The sequence below is a fragment of the Lepisosteus oculatus genome, chromosome 5 (genome assembly GCF_040954835.1).
Source record: "Lepisosteus oculatus isolate fLepOcu1 chromosome 5, fLepOcu1.hap2, whole genome shotgun sequence".
In the NCBI taxonomy this organism is placed as follows: Eukaryota; Metazoa; Chordata; class Actinopteri; order Semionotiformes; family Lepisosteidae; genus Lepisosteus; species Lepisosteus oculatus.
Genome location: NC_090700.1, coordinates 56,482,977 through 56,508,334, shown reverse-complemented (window position 1 = coordinate 56,508,334; position 25,358 = coordinate 56,482,977). Strand labels below are relative to the sequence as shown.

Genomic DNA, 25,358 nt, shown 5'->3' with positions numbered 1-25,358 from the left:
CTAGAAAACATATACCAAAGAAATTCAGCCTAATTCATTTGTTGTAAATGATGAAAACAGTTCTTAAACATTTAGAGAAGATTTTCTTAATATTTTATCTGTAGAAAACCAACCACTGCTGCTGCTTTTTTAATTCCCAGAAATGTTTAAGATACCATTGAAGGGGCTTTAGTTGACAGTTTTGAATGCTTGCCTTCCTGGAGGAAGACATGCAGCCTGTTAAGTGACCTGGAATTATCAGTTAAGGAATCTAGTTTGTTTTGGGAGTTAAACTTACGTTGTATTCGTCGTGGAGCTTTGGGTAGAGATTTAGATCAAGAACAGGCAGCCTGCTTTAGAACTTCAGACCACAAACAGCTGGCAGCCTTCTAGCTCTGAGGAGGGTTGATTCTCCAGGGTGGGATTCCATGTCTAATAGATGTTGTGCAACTGGTGTTCAAACTGGTGATCTGTGGCTTGTTCAGGAGAGCATGCTGGATGAATGTCAATAACCAGACCCAGACATTATCTGTAAAACCAACCACCTTGGTAACATGAATGCACCTGAGATGGATCCACAAGAACTGTAGGCATAATGAAAGCATAATGCCATTGCCAAGGAGATACTCACTCCTGACGTCAGAGCACGGATACAGGGAAGAGGACAGAGGGCCTGGTGTCAGGTTCTCCGAGGAAGTAAAATATTGCTGCCTGTGCAGTCCACCTCGCTCAACAGGTCTGCTCGGCTCCAGCTTCTGGTGGCTCAGCCCGGAAGTGGGAGCTGAAGGCAGCTGATCTTTGGGTCCAGACACCAGTCAGAGGAACTGTAATCAGTGCCAGAGCCACCAAAATCAGAGAAAAAACAACTGCTGGCCAGTTATTAGCTGGGACGGCGAGTCACAAACTGAGGTGGCCCCTAGTAAAAGCAGGTAAAGACCCGACTGTTTTTGTCCATTCTGGGTCAAATGACATTTGACATAAACAGCACACCTTCTACAAGAACCAAATTCAAAACCTTGGAAACAATTCTGGGAGACCAGCTGGTATCCAGTTATCTGTACAGAGGGATGGAGCCTAAATTAAATGAGCACTGGTTGCTAAAGGACAAGGATCCCTTCCCTCAGATGTTTAAAACACAAAATTACTGTTTCATCGGTATGAAATAAATGTACAATTCTTTGGAAAATGAAATAAAATGGACCTGTCAAAGAAAAAGAGGAATCCAACAGATTAAACAAGAAAAAAAGACATTTATTTTCCATTATACTGGCAATCAAATAAATATATAAACTGGCAATCAAATATATATTGAATCAGAGCAACATTTTTTTTAAAAACAAAAGCTACAATAACAGCAGTAATTATGATATAGATGTCTGGAACAAAGACCCTTTCCAGTTTCTGGGGATACATTTCAAGTATTGGTAAATAAAAGTCCCAAGTATCTTAATTCAGCATTTGCACAGACTGGCCGTCAGGAGCACTCGTATTACACACAGACCACAGCGAGGCACTGCTGGACTGTACAGTCCAGAGATCGAGAGTGCTGGCCATAATCACTTAGTCTTGTGACTGAATGGCTGTGATGTACAGCATCTCTCTGAATCTACTGTGCCAGCAATGTTGGGATTGTATGCTGCTGTTGGCATGATGAGAAGAATAAAGCTTCAGTATCGGTCCTTTTTGCTCATTCTGTGCCCAGTCCCCAGGAGTTTGTAAAAAATGTGTCATTCCATTGGATGAACCAGCCATGCTGCAGGACGAAACACCCTAAAACCACCTTTCTCACAACGGTAGGTGTGTTGCTCCTGGTTGCAAGAGACGTGCTATGGATCACACTTTCAGGGCTCCACATCTGCAATCCGCTGCAAGAGCTGAGACTGAGGGACTGAGGCACTGAGCCCCCTGTTCACAGAGCCTGTTTGTGCACTAGAATTCTTCACAGGTGCAACAGCAGCCCACTCTGCACTCCTACTCAACTTGCACTCGACCAAGGGGAAAAAATGACACGGACCGAGAGCAAAACAGGTGTTTGTGAAAACAAAGGACTAAAACAGAGAGAAACAAACAAGGAAATCTTTAAAAATCTGAAATTTAACACATCATTCACTTTCATTGAAAAAGCAAAGAATACACAAATTATCAATAAGTGCAAAAAAACTCCACAAATTGTGTACTCGCAGGCTGATAAATCAACTCACTCAAGGGCATGCCTCCACAGCGAGTGTGAACACCAGCAAGCTCTGGTTCTGGGAGTGGAAGGCTGCAGGAACACCAAGCCTGTCCTGGGAGACCCTGCTCCCCAGACACATCTGAGTCCTACATGACACGGAGCTGCTGGAGCTACTGCAGAGCGAGCCGCAGCCTGCAGAAGGACTGTCACTGAGCACAACCCAGGAAACGAATGGTGCAGAGTAGGTCTCATGGTGCAATTTAAAAACAAATAATTATTAAGAACTTATTTCAAAATATTTTCTGAGGCGATTCTCTCTCCATTCCTTAATATGAAAGTGTGCTCATTGATCAACTAATGCTTAATAACAATAATGTTGCACGTATGTGCAAGCTAACCATGCAGTTTCTTTACAGTTACAAACCAAGCTGTTGTTAACTACCTGAGCTCCAGTAAACTATAACACGACTGTTGATGCAGCTGTTGGTAGTGAACTTGAAACGTAAAAAGTTGTTCTGCTATGTGAAGGAAGACTCTACTGGTCTGGATTTGTTATAAAGTCAATTTTCTCCCAGGGCCCGAAGAGGGCAGAGAGACTTGAAGCCATCACAGTGTTTCCCGACAGCACAGAGCACTGAATTCAGCAAAGCACGCAGTGAGCACACGTTTCCAGAGCTGAGAAGCAGCCTGTCCCCGAGCGATCAGGCTGGTGCCACAGGATCTGTGCCCGTCCTGGCCGCGGAGCCGGCGGCGCTCAGGGGGGGCCAGAGGAGGAGGACGACGCTCTGTCCAGGCGTCAGTGACTGGGCCGGCCCGGACTCCAGCCCGCCCTCACACACAGCTCGTGTCACTGGCCAGGGTCACTGCAAACAGCAGGCTAGGAGAGAAAACCGCAATTTCAACGCAAAAACCTGCACGCAACACTTGTCTGTTTTTGTTACCCTCATCAATCGACCAGTGAAAATAAGACAGCATGAAGTATGATCGTATCACAGCTCTGGCCCTAGACAGGCATTATTCAGAGTTAATTATTCTTCTTCGCAGTGCATCCTCCCAGAATACAAATCCAAAACTTTCTTGCACTGATTTTTAAATTAACTCTAATTATTACGCTTTCTGAAACAATCTTCAATATAATCCCTAGTGTTAAATAAAAATAAAATACAAATCAAATACAGTCTGAATAAAACGTAAATGGTCAGCAGACACGTTTGTTGATTGTTTGAGAGCTGTTGATCCCCTGGGATAAGTGAAGACTAAGTGTTGGGTGTTTGAGCACTGTGTCCAGCCCTGACCAGCTGGCTGTAGCTGCGCAGGAGCAGCTTCTGTCCGCAGGCTGGACAGAGCGGCGTGTCACACTGGTACCCACTCTGCTTTCCTTCAGACAAAACACAACATCTCACACTGAAAATTCTCTGCTCACACTTTTGTTCAAGTTTTCTGCAATTGATTCAAGATTAAGTTTGAAATATTTGATTAAGACCTTTAGACCTCAGTTCTGCATTTGCATAGTTTGTGTTGGGGGTCGAGACGATTTATGTAAAATCAATATATACATCATTTAAGCAGTTATATGAAATGAAGATTATATATATATACAGTATGTGCATATATAATCTTAGTCTTACACTAGACTTTTTATGTATATATACACTTCCAATACCAAATCAGGCTGATAAATTTCATAGGACAGCAGCTGGTATCACAGAGGAAGTTTCCAGCATTCCCAGACTGGAGCAGGGAACACTCTTGGATGTGTACAACGGAGCAGAGGAAATTTAAACTGAGTGCTCTGGACTGAGAGAGAACCGGGCTAGAGAGAAATGACAGAAGGTTTTCAACTGAAGAAGAAACTCCACTCCTATGTAGCCCGTGAGAGGAGAGCTCCTCAGCCAGGAGAGACGTCCAGCCTGGCGGCCCAGCTGAGCCGTGCCAGAAATCCCTGGTGCGTGCTGTTTCAAGGAAGCGGGGATCATTAGAAGACTGTCAGCTGGGCTCTGTATAAACATTGTTCAGCTGCTGTTTTGGCTGGGTCTAGTGTTGTGTTTGTGGGCCGGAGAGGGTCCTGAAACGTGCTCCCTGCATCACAGACCAGGGCTACCCTCTGCTACAGAGGTCAGCCCTGAGGCACATGGGGGGGCATAAGCCAAGCAAAACCATGTGCTGTTGGAGAAGTAGGCTCACATTGAGCTCTATTTGCAGCTGAAGAGTGCTGGGATTATTGCTTTCGGTTTACAGGTACTGTTTTCTGCAGACTGTCCACAGTGCTGTAAAGCAATCCCCCAGATCTGCAGGGGGTGTGAAGATTAGCTTTCAAAATGAGAACAGAAAACCAAAAGCAAAAATCCAACAGCTCAGGCTGCACTAGGGTGAAACTGCCAGAGCTACTGCTGGAGTTCTAGCTAATTCCACAGTTTTTACTCCAGCGTGGTACTGTTACAGGTTCCATCGCTCTTTCAATTCCCATATTATGGTTCAAGTATAATTCAGAATCACCACACCTGCAAGTACGACCATGTGCCAACTGGTGCAGTTCTGCTCATGTGGGCCACAGTATTTTTGGTTCAGCCTGAACATTATCCTCTACTGCTTCTATCAATCGAATGATCAATTTAAGTCTCTTCAGTGGTCCAAACAGAAAACAGAAGAACACGCAGGCTGAGCACTACCGGCAGAGTGGATATAATGGCCAGAAAGCTGTTTGCACAGAGGAAAAACTGAAACTGCATTTCATATACAAAGAAATGAATGCAGAACAAATGCCATCACTCGATAAAAAAGCTGTCAAATGCAGCCTTTTCTAACTCTGACAAATAAAACACAGCATAAGTAACACTGATACGACCTTAATCTGAATGTAGCAATCATACACATCCTACAGATAAAACTGAAAACCTAGTTTTCAGATGTTGGCTGTGCCCTTTGCAGCGACGATGAAAAGAAGAGAGCGAAGGTGAGGCTGGGCCTCCAACGTCCCTGGGGAGAGAGACGGGAAGAGGGGGGAGGGGGGAGGGGCCGCCAGCCCACAGCCCTGCCAAGCGCCCCTCTGCCCCAGCCTGTCTGACCTCTCGCGTATGAGGGCGAGAGCAGGACCGGGAGCCCGAACCGCAGGTCCATCCACATGACCCGCCCTGGGAAACTGGCTCAGCGTCTACACTGAAACCAGCCCTGCTGCCCTCCAGCCTGCACACTGATACAGGACACCGCCATTTCTCAACAGAAGATGGAAAAAGGAGTGAAAGTCTGGAAATTTAGCAAACAATCCATTGAACGCGATATTTTGATTTTGTTTCGCAACTCTGTTAAAGAAAACAACCAGCAGCACTGCACTGCTTGAAATCCCAGGAGCTGATCCAGAGCTGTTCTTTTTTTGGATATTGGGAGTTCTTTACCCTTTGTTCACATGCTTAGAATTTAAATTTAGCCCTCTAAAAATGCAATTTTCTACTTTACAGCACAGCAGATGCAAGTACCTGCCTTTATTCTGTACATTCTTCACAGGGCAAGGGCTACAGACACGGCTTCATAGAGGACACTATTTCATGTGACAGGGCTCCCTCCCCTCCACACTCTAAATACTGTCTCCGAGGCTCCGGCCTCATGTTCCCCGAGTTCAAGATAACATAATGGACCTCCCCATTGTCCCGCCTCTCAGCTTGGCTGAGCACAGACAGCAGGGGCTGCTTTCTGGTTCAGTGTTCAAAGGCACCCCTCACCCCCACCCGCCCCCATCCCTCCAGCCCACAGAGGCCGGCCCCCCCGACCCCAGCCCAGGTGCCAGGAAGAGCTGGCCTGCAGCTAGAATGAGCTCAGGAACTGGAGAATGAGAGGGAGGGACGTTTTCACTCAGTTCTGAAACAGCAGGGGGTGCCTGCAGGGTAAGAGCCAGATTCACTTTCACAAGGTGAAATTTATTGGATGGCTACACAGCTGGGGAAGGCTCTGATCTTCTGACCAGAGCGGGGCTAGAAGGCCTCATTTTTAAAGCTCAGGGACTCTAAGCCGAATTAATGATCATACCTTTGGTGCAAATAACATAGGGCTCTACTGAACCCGAGTCTGAATCTGGCTGTATGTATTAATGTAATGGCATTAAACTAGCTGTCAATCTCTCGTAATACAGGCATCACAGAACTGGTAGAATTTCTCACTTAGATCATTTATACCAGCCAGTGACGCTCATGAATGGTATTATAAACACTAGGTGACAACAGATCTCACTGGTTTTCTATAGTAATGACCACAGCCAGAGAGTTGTAGCTCTACTCCTGCACTGGCAGCTTTTACGTCCTCTCAATCAGCACCTGATTGACACCAGGAAATCAGCTGCTCTAGAGTCTTGTCATAACTTAATTAAGCCCTAAAGCTCTGAAGCTGAATGAAATAATGAAACTCGAGGATTAGAGCTACCCAATGAAGACAAGGTACCATATACCTGACAAAACACTGCTATCTGATCTCAAAAGAAATTTTGACTTAGAAGTTCTTAGTCCAAGAGAAAGGTCAATACTTGCAGTCTTCAGGAGCACAAATTACATTTTTTGTACATTAAATATATTTTATTTTTTTGTTTTTGTTTATTTGGGGTGAAACATCTGTAGGTGTAGGTAAATTCAGATCTCCCTCATGATACCAGCTATGAGAGCGCCAGTTGATTATTAAAAATGTTCTCTCAGCGGAAACAACTCTGCAGTGTAAATAGCGCAACAGGTGACGTTCACATAAAGAATTTGTTGATTTCAAGATCTAGAAAATTGTAATAAAAGCTAAATAACCTACAGTACTATCATTAATAAAACATCCTTAAAAAAGGACAAACAGTCTGGAGGAGTAACTGCAGGAAGCCACATGCCAGGACTGTTCTGACCAGATTTTACACACCCCCTCCATCATCAGCTCGCACTGGCAACAGGAGGCGCTTCTTCGAGCCTGTTTACACCCGGAGCCTGCTGATGACTTGTACTGTACATGCGTGAAGCTCAGGGACTGTGCTGAGAGAGCAGACTAATATACTGGGATAGGCTGCAATAAAACCAGCATGATGGGCCTCCGGTTTGGAACCACTTTGTTCTGAATCATATTCCACACTGATTCATCCCCAATCTTGCAGAGGTCCAAATACTCACAGCTCTTCACGGACTCAGAGAGAGCCTCCCTGTCCATCGAAGCTTCTGTCTGTGTCTCCCTCATCTGAGAAACGCATAAGGACACAGTAACCACATTGCCCAGGCTTAACCCCACCCCACCCCAGCCCCAGGCCCTCTCCTCTCTGCCACAGGCTCTCTCCTCTCAGCCCCAGGCCCTCTCCTCCCAGCCCCAGCCCCAGGCCCTCTCCTCCCAGCCCCAGCCCCAGGCCCTCTCCTCCCAGCCCCAGCCCCAGGCCATCTCCTCCCAGCCCCAGCCCCAGGCCCTCTCCTCTCAGCCCCAGCCCCAGGCCCTCTCCTCTCAGCCCCAGGCCTTTTTTCTCAGCTCCAGCCCTCTCATCAGCCCAGGGCCCCACAGTTGTCTGGCAGCAGCTCAGGGCAAAAAGCCTTGTCTGGGCTGAGGTTCAGAGAGGAGAGCAGACCCGAGTCTGTTACAGGAGGAACTCTGTGATGCCTCATGCTTTCATCTAGTGGCAAAACACCAACTCATCTAGTGGCCTCCTAACTCAAACACACAGACTCGGAACAAACAGATCAGCAACAACTGGGTGACTTCTGGCTCTGATGCAATAGTGACGGTTTTAGAATATTTGTTAAGTTACTTTGAGTAAGAATAAAAAAGGCTCTGTTTTTACATTGGCATCACTTGTCTTAAAGGAGCACTGTGCTGCAATGTTCAGAAAACCTTAAAATATTATTTCGTCCAGCTAAAAAAAAATTCTAGAAGAAAAGATTTCCTAGCCTTTTCAGTGCAGCTTTAGCAAGTTTTTCTACCCTGCGTCAGTGATGACAAGGCACACGCTGAGCACCTTCAGACAAGATCTCGCTGCATCAGAGGTGGGAGATTTACTGTACCTTCAACTGCTCTTTGAGGTATTCCGCTCTGCTCATCAGGCTTTTAATCTAGAAAGGCAAACACATCCATTCATCAATGAATCCTGGTTTTATTCATTACTGATACTTAAACACTTTCAATTCATTATCAGTACTGTCAAACCCACAGAGGAAAACCGCAATGCAACACTTTCGCTAGGCAGCCAGTCTTTCAAAATGAAATTCACAGCTCCCGCACATTTCATCACGAACCCTTAATATCAAGAATTTTGCATTTCTGTGTAAAGCTCAATTCATTCCAACAAGGTGAGAGATCCCTGAGAAAGTGCCCTTTCTGCCCGTTTCCTTAAATACCTCAAGATCTTTTCCTCCAATTGCTTCCATCTATGCAGAACATAGTGCCTGCCCACAGACCTGGATACAACACAGTGGCCTGTACTCCTCTCCATCATGTGCCTGGAGTCTTTCAGACAGAGGATACGCAGAGCTGTCAGGTCAGCTCACATCTGTGTCAGATGTCCCTCATTGCAAATAAAGACATACGTAACACAGATACTCACGTAACGCACACTGCACTGCCAGAAGAAAGCAATAGAGTCTCTTACGGATGACCTTAAGGGATCCTTAAAGCTCTAAAACAAGCTTAAATAATTTTGTTTTTACCTGTTGCTATTTTATTTTAGTGCTAGAACTCAGAAAAAGATGCCAGTACATGCATTATCTCAAATCGTTAACACCTGCTATTTTAAAATGAACCATTTATGAAGACTGATTATTTATCTATTCTGATAAACAGAACAGTTTAAAAATGAAGTTATCGATTTGCTCGCAGTCTTTGTTTGCAGCTGATTCTAAATTATATTGTATCTTACAAAATAAAAGGGGGTTTACTGAAAAAAACTACAATTAAGCCAGCTTTCAATGCAAGTTGACTGTACGTGCAGAGCATGCTTCAATAACCAACAACATCAGAGATGATTCTGACCTCCTTCAACTCAGAGTCTTTTTAAGATTCTCGACTCTGATCTACAAGGCTGCATGTAAATTAAATTTAGTTGCATGGAACAACACTGAGGTTATTGAAGCTGTTTTTTGTCAACACATGTTTTTGATTTTCCACACTTCTGAGCTAAGCATTAGATTATTATAGCGGCATCTGAATTTATTTAAACACCAATAAAACTTCAAATGAGGGCACCACAGTCTCAGCGTCTTTAATCTTCCCTTTTTGTTATTGAAGTCTGTCTATGGAAAGTCTACACAATAACTTTTCTTTCACATGCCAAATTACATGAGATAATCAAATTTATGCCTCATGAAAATAACATCATTATTTTAAGATTATTCCGATTTTTTTCAAATCACAAAAAGAAGTCATTCTAAGGATCGAACTCGAGAGGTCCATGTGTGTCTTTCTTCTAATCAGGTACTTAACACTATTCCTTCACCAAGGCCCGCTGTGTCTGAACAGCTTGAGTAAATGGGTGAGACGGTTATGAACATGGCACGGCCCAGACAGAACTGCTGTCTGCTCGGATTAAAGACCTGGGACATGCAGAGAGGATCAGCTCTGGCCAGAAGGACCCTGAAGAAGCCCTGGACACCACTGCCTTCTTGTTCTTCACACAAGCTCAACCCCAGCTCAAACCGCGGGCCAGCCTCTACATCCTAACTATCCAGCAGGTATGGTGCGAATTGTACTAGTCCGTTAATATTGGCCGAAGCTACGTCTGTGTGTTCAGTTCCACCGTTCTCCAGCACGAGGGGCTGCTTCCTGCGGGTGTCCCCGTGGGGCGCAGAAGTACGACGTCTGCTGCTGCTCAACATGCGCCCCTCCTGCCAGCAGCCCGGCCACAGAGACGCCCTCACCTCCCCATGCAGCAGCTCCCTCCTCCGGCCCTGAGGCTCCGCTGCAGAGCACAGAGAGAGAGAGACCAGTCACACCACAGGCGCACACGATCCATGTGCTTTCTGTATTAAATACACACTCATTGGCTGCACCGCTAGCAGCCCACAAACAGCATGCTGGGCCTTGAGCAGCGTATGGGATGCACGCCAGTAGGGTCTGGAAATACCTGCAGTACAATTCCATGCCTTTCTTTCAGTAGGATTGCCTTCTGTCAGGGATTGAACAGCACATTCCACCAGTTACTGGCCGGGGAAGGCAATGGAAGGCGAAGCCGGTCTCGGGCTCCCAATCCAACTACACACTGCCCACCAGCGAGAGAGGCGATGTATGTGGGGACTCCTTGTATTTTGTCCCTTGAGTACAGCTCTTGTGCTACAGTGCAGTCCCAGCTGATCCAATAGCCATAAAGCAGCTGCATGAATGCTGCGCATTTGTACATTCTTACAACAGCAAAGCCATGTAGACTACCCTGCGCAGACAGGCTGCACAACCTGCGCAGACAGGCTGCACAACCTGCGCAGACAGGCTGCACAACCTGCGCAGACAGCAGAGGAAAGCCAGGCCTGGTCATCTTAGAGAGGATTTGTCCTTCATACCATTCAACCACAGGCTTGAGATCAAAGAGGGACTGATGCTGATCTGATAGCTATGTCATAAGGTAGAATCAGTGCCTCAGGAGGACAGCGTAGACTCCTTCGGGACAGATCCCGAAGCACCTTGGGGCAACCCTGTTGTGAAAGGCGCTATATAAAAATAAACTGAATTTAATTGAATTGAGATCCACACTCCTAAACCCCAGCTGCTGGTCACCACGCGTGCAGCAGGACTACAACTTGAGAAGCACACTGTGATGTCCAGTGATCATTGTTTCACTTCTGCATCCTTATAGGTTTGAAAAACACACCTCTTGAGGATGGGTGAAAATCAGTACTACTGCCAGGAACATTCATTCTTCCTGCATCTGAAAAGGTGTAGGCGTTTTGCTTTGTACACCGAAATGTTTTATCACAACACACTAATGTTTCTGTAAAACAGGGAACAAAAGTCAAGTGTGCCAGACAGTGAAAAACAGAAACAGGAGAGTGGCACAGGACAGAACCACACAAATCAAGCCACAGAGGGTCACCGAGGAGAAACCGCCTTAGTCTGGCTAACATTCAATGTTAGAGATCTGCCTCGATCCTGCTGGAAAGGGGGGCTTTACTTAAGCACTTCTCTATTAGAATAAAGAAGTTTTTATTTGTTTCCAACGTGTAATAATACTGACAAATGAACTGCGCTAGCTCAATTTAAAACAGATGGCACTACTCATATACCACACACATGCACTGGCATTCTGCACACTGAGCTAAGAAACCCCACATCTGGCCTGTCCTGTGAGGGGTGTCTGTCACCAGATGAGGTAATCGAGCGGCTGAGTTAATAAACGCTAACCCACAGCCAAAGAAAAACAGAGATCTGCTCAGACAGGGTTAGCAGAAAAGCTGAAGTCAGGCCTTTAATGAGTGCATTACTAGAAAACGAAATGAGAAAACCCTGGATATTTACAACTTCTCAAGATCAACACAAACCTGATTTTTCAGTTTTTTACCATCTTTTTACTTTTTTTGGTATTCTGCTGCAAAATCATTATTTTTTCCATTCTTTAATAATGTAATAATCTATGGTCTTTTTCTGATCAATACAAGACCAAATGGTATATCTTCTTAAGGAAGACTCATTTTTACAGATTTGTGGTAGTACTTTGCTGTAGACTGATAATTTTAAATTTAGAAATTAATAATATTTATTAATTGATATCATGCCACAACATTTGTATTCATTATTTGCATTTCTGCTGTTACTTCTGATTTAATTCTAGGTTATAAGAACACAGAACAGATGTAAAAGTCCTTCAGAGGAGGCAAAAAGAAACCGCAGTGCTCAGAGACACAGCAGTGTGGCACGATTAACTTATACTGCACCACCCACAGCAGCAAGGAAAGAGATCTCAACATCCTATTGCTTCTGTTGTGGTCATAAGCTGTGCACCTGAAATTAATATGCTTTCATTGAAAATCTTATAAAACTATATAAAAGGGCAGAAATGTGTGGCTTTATTAAAGACTTTATAATATCACAGGTGTATTTTCAAAATTGCAAATGTAAATTAACACATGATCACATAGAAAGAAAAATGCAGGACTTTTCACAAGTTAAGATGTCTAATTAAAATAAAAATACACCAGAAAGACTTAATTAAGATAGCAAAACTGCAAGCAGCTTTTATATACAGCTCGATAAATAGCCTCAGTTTATGATTCTTAATGAAATAAAGACTAATTTCTGTTCTTCTGCAAATAAAATTTGAACCAATGTTTGAGTGCAACAGATTCAGGGCAATTTCTGCAGTCCTGGAAGGGTTCAGAACGTGAGCCAACAGCAAAGTGTGCAGTTCTTATAGCCTCATGCACCAAGACGGGCATTGAAACTCTTCCATTTGTTTCGCTATTTTATTATTAAAACTGCATTGATGTGTTCAAATTGTCTTATGCTCTCCTTATTTAAGATGACAGGTTCCAGTTCAAGAGTACAAGAAAGGTCTTAGCATTTTGAAAAGAGAATCCTTGAATGTACAAACAACTAAGGAGAGCAGGTACGTACAGACAGGAGAAGGCTGAAGAAAACAGCGGAGGAGTGTAGTGAGCTGTCCAAAGATTTAATTATTTTACCCCACTGTCCCCAATAGTTCCAAGCTACAGGACACTTAGCTTATATGTAAGGAGAGAAGGAGCTACTGTGAGCCCATCTCTGGTGTATGAGAAGATGATTTTTGTCTAATATTTAAATTCTTACATTTCAATGCGTGTCGAACAAAATATGGATCATAACACAGAAACATTGGCAAGCGGCATAATATACACTGTATCAAAGACACTCTGCGAGATTTGTCACATCCCATTGTAATAACACAATTAGTGGCTCCAGTTCTCAGCATTCCTCTCTTTTAAACCACAACCCATATGTTTTAAATGACCCATAAAGGTAATTAACACCTCCTGGGTTAAGGATCCTTCTTATCAATCATTACAATTTAATTTGTTCTGAATGTGATTTGCAAACAGCACATGCAGCCGTTTGAAATATTTCTGTCAGGTGATTACATTCAGCCAATTTTCAAAATAGCATTAACATGAAAACAGCAAGAAATCAGAGGATAAATTAGGTATGTGATGGAGGAGAGACCTAGAACTGTGTGCAGACCACACACTACCTTTCAGAAGGAAACGCAGTTACAGTCATTTTCAACCAAAGCAAAATACATCTGCAGACATTTATTCAGCTGGGTATGTTATTTGAGACTTTCGGGTGAAGTACCTTTCTCAAGTGTACAACGGCAGTGTCTCAACTGGGATTCGAACTCACAACCTTCCAGTTACAAGACCAAAACTCTGACCCCTGAACCACAGCACTGCCCTACTTAGCTGCTGTTAAACGTGTGTTATAGCCAATTCTTTCCCATCAGCTCTGGGTGTCCACCCTCACCTGCCAGCACCAGCAGCAGCTCGCCTAGACTCTGCTGGTACAGGTCCAGTGTCTCCTGGCTCTCCTGGCCTTCCTCCTCCTGCAGGACAGAGAGTTACTGCACAGATTCTCTCACACCCACATCTGGTTTATCCCTAAACACAGCAACTTGCGCAGTGTCGTCAATCTGAGCTGCTGCCGAGAACAGAAATCAGTTTAAACCAGTGGGTGAAATTTTTTTCATTGTGCAACACAGAATCTGTGATGCCAACATGATTTAAATTTCGTTTTAAATTTTTTTGCTTAAAAAAAAGAATTCTGCATTTATGTGACACGGGGGAGAATGCCCTCTTCATCTGCAGACAGTGAGCTCCGTGCATCTGTCCAACAGCTCAGCACTGATGGAAAGACAGCTGTGTCCAGGAAAGCCCTGGCCTGTTAACTCCAGGCCTCACCCAGCTGAGCAAACATCCAGTCTTGAACCTGGGATGTGTGGACCACAGCCTCTAGCTACATATGCAGTGAGCACCTTTCCCAGCAGAGCCACTCGGGGAGCCAGAGGGATCAGGTTTTTAAGAGGAACCTTCTTTCCCTGCTGAACTGTGAGGTCAATAGGGGGTACTATACAGCGGAAATCCTGATCACCATTCCAAACACCAGGAATTCCGGAGAGGACGAACAGATGGCAGTCCTGCATTACCTGGGCTATAGCCGCAGATGCCACTTCCAGTGCGGAGAGGAGCCGGGGAAGACTGCGAGACATTTCTGGGGAAGGACACGGGTCATGTTAGGTCTCAAAGCAGTGCTGGAGACATTGCCATTACATTACTGCACCCTAAAACACCAGACAAACTGCCCTCCTGTCTCTCTTCGCAAACCTGTTTGTCAAACTAGAATTTGTGATGGGTTTCTGCACTGCAGCATTTACTGCTAAAACAACCCGAAAGATTTTAATTTTTGTACTGCAAAAACACCTCATTATCAAGAGGTGACAAATTACATCTGTAAACAAGGATGGATCTCTTAAGACAGTTAAAAAAATTATGGATCAAAGGAGTAGTGTTTGAAAACAAAAATCTGAGCTAACTTCCCCTAAATATAGTACTGCATTATCCTGAGGGCAAACTCAGCCTTCATCAAAATTACACTGTCCCTTGTGTCCATTAAAACATTATTTCCTAACTCGGTAACCTTTAATGCATCTCTTACCTTTCAAAATGTCCCTGGCTGATTTGGCTTCTTCAAAGATGATTTTGTTGTCTGATGCCACCAGTGCTTTGAGCTCCTCAGCTCTGGAAACATACTGGTTCACCTGAAGGAAAGCTCAGCATCAGTCACTGACCAGCCTCTGTCCTGCTACAGACATGGACACGGACACACTGTGGGAAAGCTCAGCATCACCTGCCCTACTGCATGGCACTAGGGTACCAGTTACTGGAAAGACCCACCAGTACAGTACTACACAGCAGCTGACAGCGGAAACTAAGCCACTTTGATTGGCCTCTGTCATCAAGCAGCTCAGGGCAGGATTCACAGGTGATCCCCAGCCACTCCCCTCAACACGACGAAGCCCACACTCTCCTTGTGGGTCTCTTGCCAACACCAGCAACTGTACGTGACTGGGAATCAGACTGGTCCCTAGAACATGACTCATAGAAGAGCCTAACCCTAACCCTCTGACGGTGAGCCATCCAACAAAATCAATCTTTTAAACACATTTTCCGCATAGAGATTTAATTCTGCAGGACAAAAACCCAGTTAAGACTTTGTCAAATATTTGCATAAATTTCCATGTTACTGTCAGTACATTAACAAGATATCTGTCAAACTTACAAAAAAGCAAATTGAGATTTTGGGATTCGTTTTTTTGAGTTGAGTCAATCTCCACCACCCCTTACCCCCACATCTCCCTGGGACCCCAGAACCCCATCATTCCCACAGCTGCCCCATGGCCATCCTTGGGAAGGGGCGATCTGACCCCGACTCTCCTGTGACAGCACCAGTCTCTCACAGGCAGATGCCAGCGCCTCAAGGGCACAGAGGGAGCGTGCCGCCAGCGCTGTGCTGCTGCTTGTCCCTCAGAGCCGAATGTCACAGACAGAGGAACTCATGACACTTCCCCCCCGATCCCTGCGACTCACCTTCTGTCTCAGCGCCTCTTTGCGCTGGATGTCAGTCTCATCTACAAAACACAATAAGAACAAGTTGTCTGGGGCCAAAGAGGAAACACAAACACTGCAGAAAGATTAAAGCATTTACAGGCATTTCTCAGGTACTATAGTAGACAGTAGTACTACTGCAGGAAATAGTAGTAATCTCTATTTGGGACATTTTCTTGTCCAGAGGCTGAAGGGCGAGCAGGCGGTGGAACGGGTTCAGAGGGCAGTAGCGGCTCCTTACAGTGGATGGCCGGGACGAAGTGCTCCAGTGCGCTACAGTAGAGGGAGAGCGCTGCTGACCAATCCCCCCGCTGGTCTTTCTGGACAGCCTTGACCACCAGCTCTGTCTGGGTGAGACACACACAGAGAAACAGTGGACACTCGCCCCACAAAGCAGACATGCACCCCGAGACACGAGGCAACACCCTGCCCCTGGTGCTCCACATTGCAGTGAAACACAAACGCATAGAAAGGGAACTTTTAACATCGCAAGAGTTATCAGGTCACTCTAATGACACAACCCAGTGAAAATCAGAACTGGAATCCAATTATCAAGGTTGATTGAAACCAACAAATAAAACCCATGTACAAATGTAGGCTAGAAAAAAAATCTCTCCATTCCATTTCCTGCAAAATCACTTTTTTCCTTCCTAAATTAGTAGCTAATCAACTTTTCAGGATTACGTGTGAATCATCTCCACTTCATTCTAACCCTCCTAATCCTAGAGAAAATTCTGAGGATGGCTTTGCACAGGTCCAGACCACAGTCCACTGCTGCACAAGCCCAGCAGACACCTGTCCAGCTTCTCCCAGAATCCGGCCCTCTGCTCCCTCCTGCAGCGTCGGTGCGGGTGGTACTGTTCAGTCACACCTCCTAGAGCCACGAGCATGTTCTACCATTTACATCTGCCTTTCGTACAACGATCCACTACAAAACAAATCTCAAGCGGCTCATTGGCTACAGAACAATAACACTTCCAATAAACATTACCATGGGACAGCAAAAACGGGCTGAGACCTCTGAGCCACACAGCTGAGATCCTCTCCAGGGCACTGAAGCACCGACTACACACTTCGTTCTATTGCTTTCTATCTCCTCTTTAAAAATGGAATTGAATGGTTATTCATTGGTGGAAACTCGCCAAGCCTGAAATCGCCACCCCTGCTCGGGGGAGCCGCGCAGACCCCCTCAAGGTCAAGGGAGCGGCCTGGAGGACGGGTCCGAGCCCCAGGGCCCCCGGGACTCACAGCTCTCCCCAGGCTCTCCGCGCTGGGCATGTGCTCCAGGTCGACGAAGGGGTGGGCGAAGAACGCGGAGAAGGAGAGGCGGCTGTCGGGGTCTCTGTCCAGCAGGCGGAGCAGCAGGTCTCGGCAGTCCCGGGACACGCGCGCCCCCGGCGGCAGCTGCAACACAGGAGACAGAGGCCTGGCCAGGGGGACCCCAGTTTCCCCAGCAGCGCTTGCACCAACACCTCCCCTTTAATCAGCAGCTCACCCACCATTATCCACACATCCTGTCAAAATCAATGCCTCAGCCCTGCAGAGAACCAGGCAGCGCGGGCTCCTCGCTTCTTTACTGATGAAACAGCCTTTCTTTAAACTCCCCAGCCGTTCCTACTTACTTTTGCTTTTGTTGCTTTCAGAACCAGAATTTTATTAATTTCCCATTCTTAAGACGTGAAAAAATTTCGAGCAATGTGAATTCGTTTTTTCCATCAATTATCCTTGTAATTTCCTATGAACACATACTGGTGTTGTGTAGTCAAGCTTTCCAAAGCCCCCTGGAGTTCAGCATGATCTAAAACAGGCGTCCTGCTAGACCAGCTGTTTTAGAAAACATACACTGTACAAGGGCACTTCACTCTCCTCTTACTGAGCTTCATGCAGTCACACAAAAATCCCTTTGGAAGCATCTCGAAGCCGTAATGTGAGCTCTAATCGCAGCTCAGTGCCCATTATCCGCAGTTTATAGAGACCTTGACTCTAGGAGATCTATGTGGATAAAATGTGCTGGTGAGGCGGGAAGCAGTTTGGAGGCCGCTGAACCCGGGACCATTTCTATCTTTGTCTCAGTGACCAACCTGAACGATGCGTTGCCCTGCACAGACAGCCCGGACACTCATTTACAATCACATCACTGTTAGCGTGACTCTGTTACTAGCATACTGTTGAATCCTGAACAAAAGGGGGTTTTGCATCACGAGACAAAAGTATGAAAGAAAAACCTTCCAGAAAAAAAACAGCACAAGTTAATTTAAATCTCACGTGAAACATGATTCCTCATAACTAAAACAACTACATCCGAGTGACAATATTCAGCACAACCAAGACAGTAATGTGAAGAAAACCTACTGGTAATTACAGACGGAGCAAAGGCACAAACTGGGGGCCTCCCTCTCGGTCTCCAGCTCTTACTGCGACAACTGTTTTTCCCGGAGCTGTGCCTGTGCCGTGTGAACTCTGGTGTCTCAGCCGGCAGCCTGGCCACTCCTCTGACCAGGGGCTGGACACTGCACCTGCTGATGCACAGGCACAGAGAAACGGGGGCGCCCCCAAAAATATCTCAACACCACCCTCCTCCATTCTCCCCTCATCCTCCCACCTGGGCTGTCTGGCTCTCTTCCTGTCTGTCTTTACAAGGGGAAGCAAATTCCCAGACAGTCTGAGCAGGCGCCTGTCCCAGGGAGAGCTGCACCTCCAGCTGAAAGAGCCAGGCACTGCGCCACACTCCTGCACCCTCTCAGCCGAGCCGGGGAGAAAACTGCTCTTGTAACTCGAGCCTTAGTTAGGGGCTTACTGCTCCCCGGATTGAGAACTGAGTGCTGAGGGAAAGGAGAAATAAGTCAAGGCCAGATCCAGTGCTGAGGACCACAAATCTGGGGGGGAGATAATCATGTTTTGATCTAAAAGGCTCCCTGGTCATTTTTCTCCTCTCAGACCAAAGATACAGTGGGAAGTTTCTTTTGGTTGCCAAGTTCATGTCCACAGTTCTTGGAATTCTTGGAGTTCTTGGAGGTTTTTAAACCCACATTTTAACCACAATGTCCACAAAAACCCGGACAGTTATGATTTTAGTTTCAATCAGACACAGACTTGGCTAAAAAACAATAAAAGAAAAGCTGTTAAGTTTTTTTTTCAGGCCCTTCGAGCAGGCATACAATAGATCCGATTTTTTTTTTACAATAAGATTCTGTGAAAAGAAAGACTTTTCCCATGAGCAGACGGGACAACAGTCATATTATCAAGTATTCAAGAGGACTAAATAAACTTAATAGACTTAAAAGACTGTGGTCAAATTATAATATGAAATGTGAGTATCATTACATCAGTACAGAATACCTGCACATGACGTGTTCATGTATTCACTTCAAGAAACTTTACATTCTTTTCTGTATTATTTTCTTTATCATAGTTTTTCTATGGTAAAACATATGGCATGGGGTTGCAACACTATAAGATTTGCTCTCTAACACTATAATTCTTTGCGTGGTTTAGCAGGAACAAAGACTTGGAAGAGATGCTTTGACAAACTGGACTAAGCTTGCGCAGGCTGCCCTCTAGTGGTGAAGAACTCTCCTCCTCTCTTCCTTATGGCTCTTTCCACTCTTTTCCCCAAAACACAAATCCAATACACACAAGGTCTTTAAATATTTGATCACGCTTCATCTCTAGCTCCAAAATCTTTGGCAACACTGAATGGTGTGTAAACATCCATTTCCAGAGCTGCAGTCCAGCTGTCACAACAGACTGGTTCAGACAGAGCGGACTCGCTGGGTTACTCGAGGTTGGCCGGGAGGTTGTGGCTATGGCTTTGTCATTCAAGAAGACACAGCCGTTTGTAAAAACAAGGGTGCCAACCTTGGTGTTCTGACTACATTTCACCTTAGACTTGTAGAATCTGTCATTCCTGAACTTCCTTAATCTGAATGATGAATCAGTTTCTCACTTCTCTGCCTGATCTGTGCAGTGGGGCCGCACCTCACTGGTGGGTGACTGGGGTCCCCTCTAGGTAAAGTGCTTTGAGAAAACTATTGGAATTCTGATTATTATTAACTCTGAGCTGTGTCCTTGAGGCTGCTAGAGAAATGCCCTGTCCAGCAGCTATCAGAGAGTGAAAAAGCATTTCTCTGGCTGCAAGGAATTGCATCAGGCAGGCAGGCAGCAGCCTCAAGGACACCTCCACCACCTCCACCACGCGCGCTGGCGTCAGGACACTGAGGGTGTGGCTTGGCTTTCAACAGATGTGGGACTGTGAAGGACGAAACAGGGTCCACTGGCGATACATCAGATGTTTGTCATTGCCTCTGCTTCCCGCTGCGGGCACTGTGCTTGCCGGAGGGCAGCGTCGCGAACACATCGACACAGAGGGACACTCTCGCTCCTGCTCCCGTGGCAGGTGTGTCTCACCTCGATGGGCCAGTCGCTGCGGATCTTCTCCTCCAGCTCAGTGTAGGACCGCGAGGCGAAAGGGGGCCGGCCGAACAGGGCCTCTGAACACACACAGGGGGCAACGACACAGACTGGGTCTTAGGCGGCGCAGCAGAACGCACGGTGCCATGGGACATCGCCGCATGCCAGGTGAGCCTTGAGGCAGGTGGCAGAAGCAGTCGATGTCCCAGAACACCGCAGGGCTGCAGAACCATGCTGGCATGTAATAAGATACAGAGAGTATCGAGGTGTAGCAGGCCAATTGAAAAACAAAAAAGAAAGATTTAAATAAGTACTTAATAAATTGTATCGATAAGTGCATTTTTCATAGATAAATCTCAAAGTTCAGTACAATTGAATGTATGCAACCTAATTAAAAGCTAATAAATACTGAGATTTTGACTGCTAGCAGATCAGAGGCTTGTACAAGAGCCTTAGATGAATGACCTTTTAGCAGCTGAATCAGCAGAAAGGGTGAAACTGTCTCCTTTCATCAGTAACCTTCCTTAGGCACTAAAAGGGTTTGAAACTGACTGATTTCAGGAATCCAGAATAAGACCAGAATAAGGCTGAAGGCACCCAGACACATTCGCCTGCGACAAGGCAGCGCTGTGGGGTACCAGCAGGGGGATGGCCCACAGAAATAAACAGATTAACTCAGATGTATTCATAAACTTCAGGCCATGTAGTGATGTGGCATCTTGAACATGACCTCATAAGCCTTCCGTAAAGAAAGTAAATACCCCCAGTCCAGATGCCCTTTCGTACAGCCTGCATTACATTTCCTGTAAGCGTCACAGAAACTAGACTGCAGACGTCACAGGGCTCCTCTTGGCACAGCGAGAGGTACTGGGAAGTTCTGTCCGGCCTCCCCAGCCAGGCAAAGGTGCAAACGAAGTCGCTCCCTGCGGAGCCCCGGAGAACGGGGGACCCACAGCGTGTGCAGCGCGGCGCAGCGCGACCGGAGCCCCCCAGAGCCCCCTCACCGTACAGGATGACCCCCACAGACCAGAGGTCGACTCGGGCGTCGTACTGCCGCCTGCACACCATCTCCGGAGCCATGTAGAGGGGGGACCCGCGCAGCACGTGCTTCTCGTCCCAGGGAGACATGTACTGGGCGAAGCCGAAGTCTGCACACGGACACAGGGGCGGTGAGGGGGCGCTCCACACGAGGCCCTGAAGGGCCCATACAGTGTAAACTACTGCCTACTGATCAGGACACCCACTGGAATATGCAAACGTGAGCGCTTTGAAGGGAGTAAACAGGTTTTTCCAGATCAGAAAATGCAGCTCTTCTCTCTTGTGCATTTCTATTCAATCTGAGTTTGTTTCAGAGGGAACACTTTAAAATAGCTGCAAAATCATCATGACTTTCTAATGAACAGCACTTTTATAACACCTGCTATCCTGTGCTGCTGTCCCGACATCAGGAGTACTTCACCAAACTCAGCTCTGTCCACAATTTCCTCCGACGCCACACACAGGTGTCCTGTAAGAGCAGGGCTGAATTCGGACCCCCGGCCTGCAGGGGCTGTGAGCAGGAAGCTGTGGTCAGACTGTACCTGCCAGCTTGAGGACGCTGCCACTCAGCAGGATGTTCTGAGGCTTGAGGTCCAGGTGGCTGATGTTCCGCTCATGGAGAAACTGCAGGGCGCAGGCTGCAGACGCGCAACACAGCAGAGTCAGGGCTCCGGTCGACCACACTCCCAACAGCTGAGCCACACACTTACTGGGCGACAGCGTAAGAACACAGCCTACAAACCCAGGACAGGGCCAGCAGGGGGTTGGTCAAGCAGGAGCAGGAAGCGGCAGGACTCACCGAGCTGCTGCAGGAAGCGGCGGGCCACCCTCTCCGGCAGCATGTGGCGACTGCGAATGAAGCGAGACAGGTCGCCCCCAGAGCACCACTCCATGATCAGGTAGATATTCTCACTGTCCCACTGCAGCCAAGACAAGCATCATCAGTCCACCGCCCCCCACCAGGAGAGCGCCCTGAGGACAGCGGCGGCTAATAACATAAAGAGCACACAACCACCTGTCTTTCTTCGGCTTTCAAGGGGTTCTGTTAAATTTGAAATGATACTTTTATTTGCAACTACTGGTTTACTTCAGAATAAGTCCAGAAGTCAAAAACCTCCTTGAATTTGGTGTCATAAATGTTTAAGGAAGCAACATCCATTTTCTGTCCGTGGCCACAGTGGAACCCCAGTCCAGTCTGCTGAAACTCCTGTCTACAGCTCAGGAGCCCCTAGACATGTGTGCCTTGTCCCAGGAAAACATTTACAATGTACAGTACCCATCAAAGCTAAAGGCTTCCTCTCGAGATAAAGCAATTACTTACTTTCATACTTGTGTTTATAGGTCACCTGACTGGCAATGGAGTGACAATAATAAATCTGGACAATATTAGATCACCAAGATGACATTGTATATATCCAGCAACCTAACTGACTGCATCTCTTGCAGAATAAGCCCAGCTATTTACATTGGTGAGACAGGAAGGAGACTGGGAAACTGTTTCAGGGAACACGTCAGGACTGTGAGGATCAAAGATCTCTCCAAACCTATAGTTCCATATTTCACCTCTAACGCCCCTTAACTGTTCGAAGTATCTCCTCCCATGCTTCAGTAACTGCTGGTTTACCTTATACCTGAAGAAGGCCCCACAGCTGCGACATCTCTTTTCTTTCCCATTCCGCATGGAATAAACCGTTACCTGTTCCTTTACAGTCTACGCATGCTGATGCAGCTACCTGCTTGAACTTCAATAATAAATCTGGACCTCAAGCTGAAAAGGTTTGTGTAAAGGCAAGCTGGCCTTATTGCACTAGAACAAACATCGCTACAGGTACATGAGGTTTAACAGGTGGAAAAGTGCCTTTCACTACTCCCCCCACTCAGTGAGCATGAATTACAGTTTTAGAAAGCTCAGAGACTTTGGCCTCTTTAGAAAAACTGTCATGATACTGTAAGGCTTCCAGACCAACAGGCATCTGGAACTCACATGATAAATATGCCAGGTGGCTTCCTCTACTCTAACAGTACATCTTTGCTTTAAGGCCTTGCAGACACGTCTCACAGCTTGGCAGCAGGAGCCAGACTGCTCCCCTCAGTGCAGCCCTCAGACTCTCACAAGCGCTGTACAGAGTCCTGCCCTAGTCAGTGATGCCACACAGCTTGTGGCGAACAGCACCCTGGAGACACACAGTGTTTCCTTTCTGCATCATCCGCAACATGTTTTTAAAAAGCGCACAACAACTCAGGTCATTACATCTCTGGAGACAACAGGGCAGTACAGGAACAAGTAATAGGTTTATTCCATGCTGAAAAGAGAAGAAAGAAAACAAAACGTTTAGGCTGTTGTGCCTTCTTCGGGTGTAACCTTACTCCACAGCCGAAATGTTGTGGTTTCTTTCTTCTCTTTTCAGCATTGAATACACCTATTACTTGTTCCTTTGCAGCCTACGCGGTGCTGACACAGCTACCCAGCTGAACTACTTCAACAGAGCAGTACGCTTTGTCCCTCAGGAAAGTGTCTGCAAGACCTTCAGAAAAGGGCTGTGTGTGTGGCTCCGAGTGGTGCAGATGGGGTACCTGGAAGTCCTTGAGCTGGACAATGTGGGGGTGCCGCACAGTCTTGAGGATCTCGATTTCCGTCAGCAGGTTCTCCGTGGATGCCTTGTTCAGACTCTTCTTCCCCACCACTTTCACAGCCACCACCTCCCTGCTGTCCTTCTGCGAGACAGTCACTGTGAGTCCAGCTTGTCCTCAAGTCCAGATCCCACCATGCCCCTGCATCATGACTGCCCCACCCCTGAGCTTACTTTTCACCTGCTCCTGCACCCTGGAGCACATCAGGAAGTGTACCCAGTCTCCACGTGTAGCAGCAGGAGAGTAGTAGGAGTAGGAGAGTTTTCCAGAGACAGGACTCTCAACAGCATCCCTGCCCTCTGGTGGTGGGGCAGTGTCAGGAGCAGGGAAGGGCTTGGGAGATACAGAACTGAATCCTGGGTCCAACAGCGTATGTGACACAAGTGTATCTGTCTCCATTAGTCAGAGATCATACATGTAAGTTTTACAAGGCTGGACTCACTGGAACCACTTGGTTCTTGGAAAGAAATATCACAGTAAAAACAAAGTGCAGTCCTACAAATTGTATTTTTACACTGTGAATGTTCAACTTACATATATTTGTAAAACACAGCTTCAAAAATCACCAGCCAAGTTCAGTGTGCTTATGCGAAACCACCCGTTCATGAAAAACACAGACTCACGTTATCTGCAGTCCTACAGGCCACTGTATAGCTGTGTATGTGCCGCCTATATTTGCAAACACAACACCGATACTGGTGGTTGAAGCGAAGGAATGGTGATTTTTCACACTGCCGAGTCCATATCGAAGCTTTTCAACAGGAACTCTGGTTTCTGACGGCCATATTTTGCAATAATCAAAATGAATGTTATTACTGCTATCAGAATCCAAAGTGTCTTATCAAAGTGGGGAAACTGCGAGCGCAATGTCGGTATTCCTCGGAAGCTCTGTGCACGGCAGAGCCGCGGAGAACTCACCTTCCTGTACGCCTTGTACACAGCGGCGTAGGTCCCGCTGCCCAGCCTCTCGGTCAGGATGAACTCGGACAGTTTCGGGGGAGCGAAGCCCGCAGCCATGCCGGCAGTGGGACGGCGGAGCTCGGCTCAGGAGGCGGACAGGCTTGGGGCCGCGGAGCTGCTCATCCTCCCCACTCTGGAGCCGGGCTGACTCGACATGCACCTACTTCCTTGTTGAAAGCGCTCTGGGAATTACATGCACCAATAGCGCGTCGTCACAGATCCGAAAGAAAATTAGAGTTAAATGGCAATTTAATGCGATTGAAAATGCCAGATCTTTTATGGGCAGAGCAGCGATGTATGCAGTGCATCTAAACCTAACATTTTCCAGTAAGTAACGTGTTTCCAGCGGCTATGTAAAGTGACCCGATGGTTTTAAATAAAGGTATAGAACAATAGTTTCCGAACCGTTTTGAGCCTCGTAAACCTCAATACGTGCACTAGTCTAAATCTGTATACTAGGGGGACTAAAACAGTGTGCTCAGGGCGATCACTTATGTTTTTTCTGCAGACTTACTTCCACACCTGCTCAATGTGCATTTCTAGCTCTGTTTCCATACTGTACACTGTACAACGTCACCGCGATTTTAGTTACGGACGAAATCGGTGCTTCCCCCTGG

The 25,358-nt window shown here is 46.5% G+C and overlaps 1 protein-coding gene across 2 annotated transcripts; it reads right to left on the bottom strand.

Moving 5' to 3' along the window:
• Nucleotides 1–1,209: 1,209 nt before the first annotated feature.
• Nucleotides 1,210–25,317, bottom strand: ulk3 (unc-51 like kinase 3). Of its 2 annotated transcripts, XM_015343568.2 has the most exons (17): nt 25,256–25,317; nt 24,700–24,923; nt 23,725–23,865; nt 21,950–22,070; nt 21,693–21,788; nt 21,117–21,260; nt 20,110–20,192; nt 16,951–17,106; nt 15,944–16,049; nt 15,685–15,725; nt 14,753–14,855; nt 14,244–14,308; nt 13,565–13,643; nt 10,000–10,040; nt 8,152–8,199; nt 7,279–7,342; nt 1,210–3,029 (listed from the first exon to the last, which is right to left on the bottom strand). In XM_015343568.2, exons 2-17 carry the CDS (start codon nt 24,796–24,798, stop codon nt 3,013–3,015), a joined length of 1,404 nt encoding a protein of 467 aa, XP_015199054.1. In that variant the 5' UTR covers nt 24,799–24,923; nt 25,256–25,317; the 3' UTR covers nt 1,210–3,012. The 2 variants fall into 2 exon arrangements, with proteins under 2 accessions (XP_015199054.1, XP_069046795.1); XM_069190694.1 differs by lacking the exons at nt 1,210–3,029; nt 10,000–10,040 and having other exon boundaries at nt 7,320–7,342.
• Between the last annotated feature and the right edge of the window lie 41 nt (nt 25,318–25,358).

What these genes read in the sequence shown, in the direction of transcription:
- ulk3 (XM_015343568.2), bottom strand. Translation starts at nt 24,798, where the DNA reads ATGGCTGCGGGCTTCGCTCCCCCGAAACTGTCCGAGTTCATCCTGACC. An exon ending in TCCAGCTCAAGGACTTCCAG is followed by an intron (nt 22,071 to 23,724) that starts GTACCCCATCTG and finishes TCTTGGCTGCAG; the next exon opens with TGGGACAGTGAGAATATCTA. An exon ending in ACCTCAAAGAGCAGTTGAAG is followed by an intron (nt 7,343 to 8,151) that starts GTACAGTAAATC and finishes TGCGTTTCTCAG; the next exon opens with ATGAGGGAGACACAGACAGA.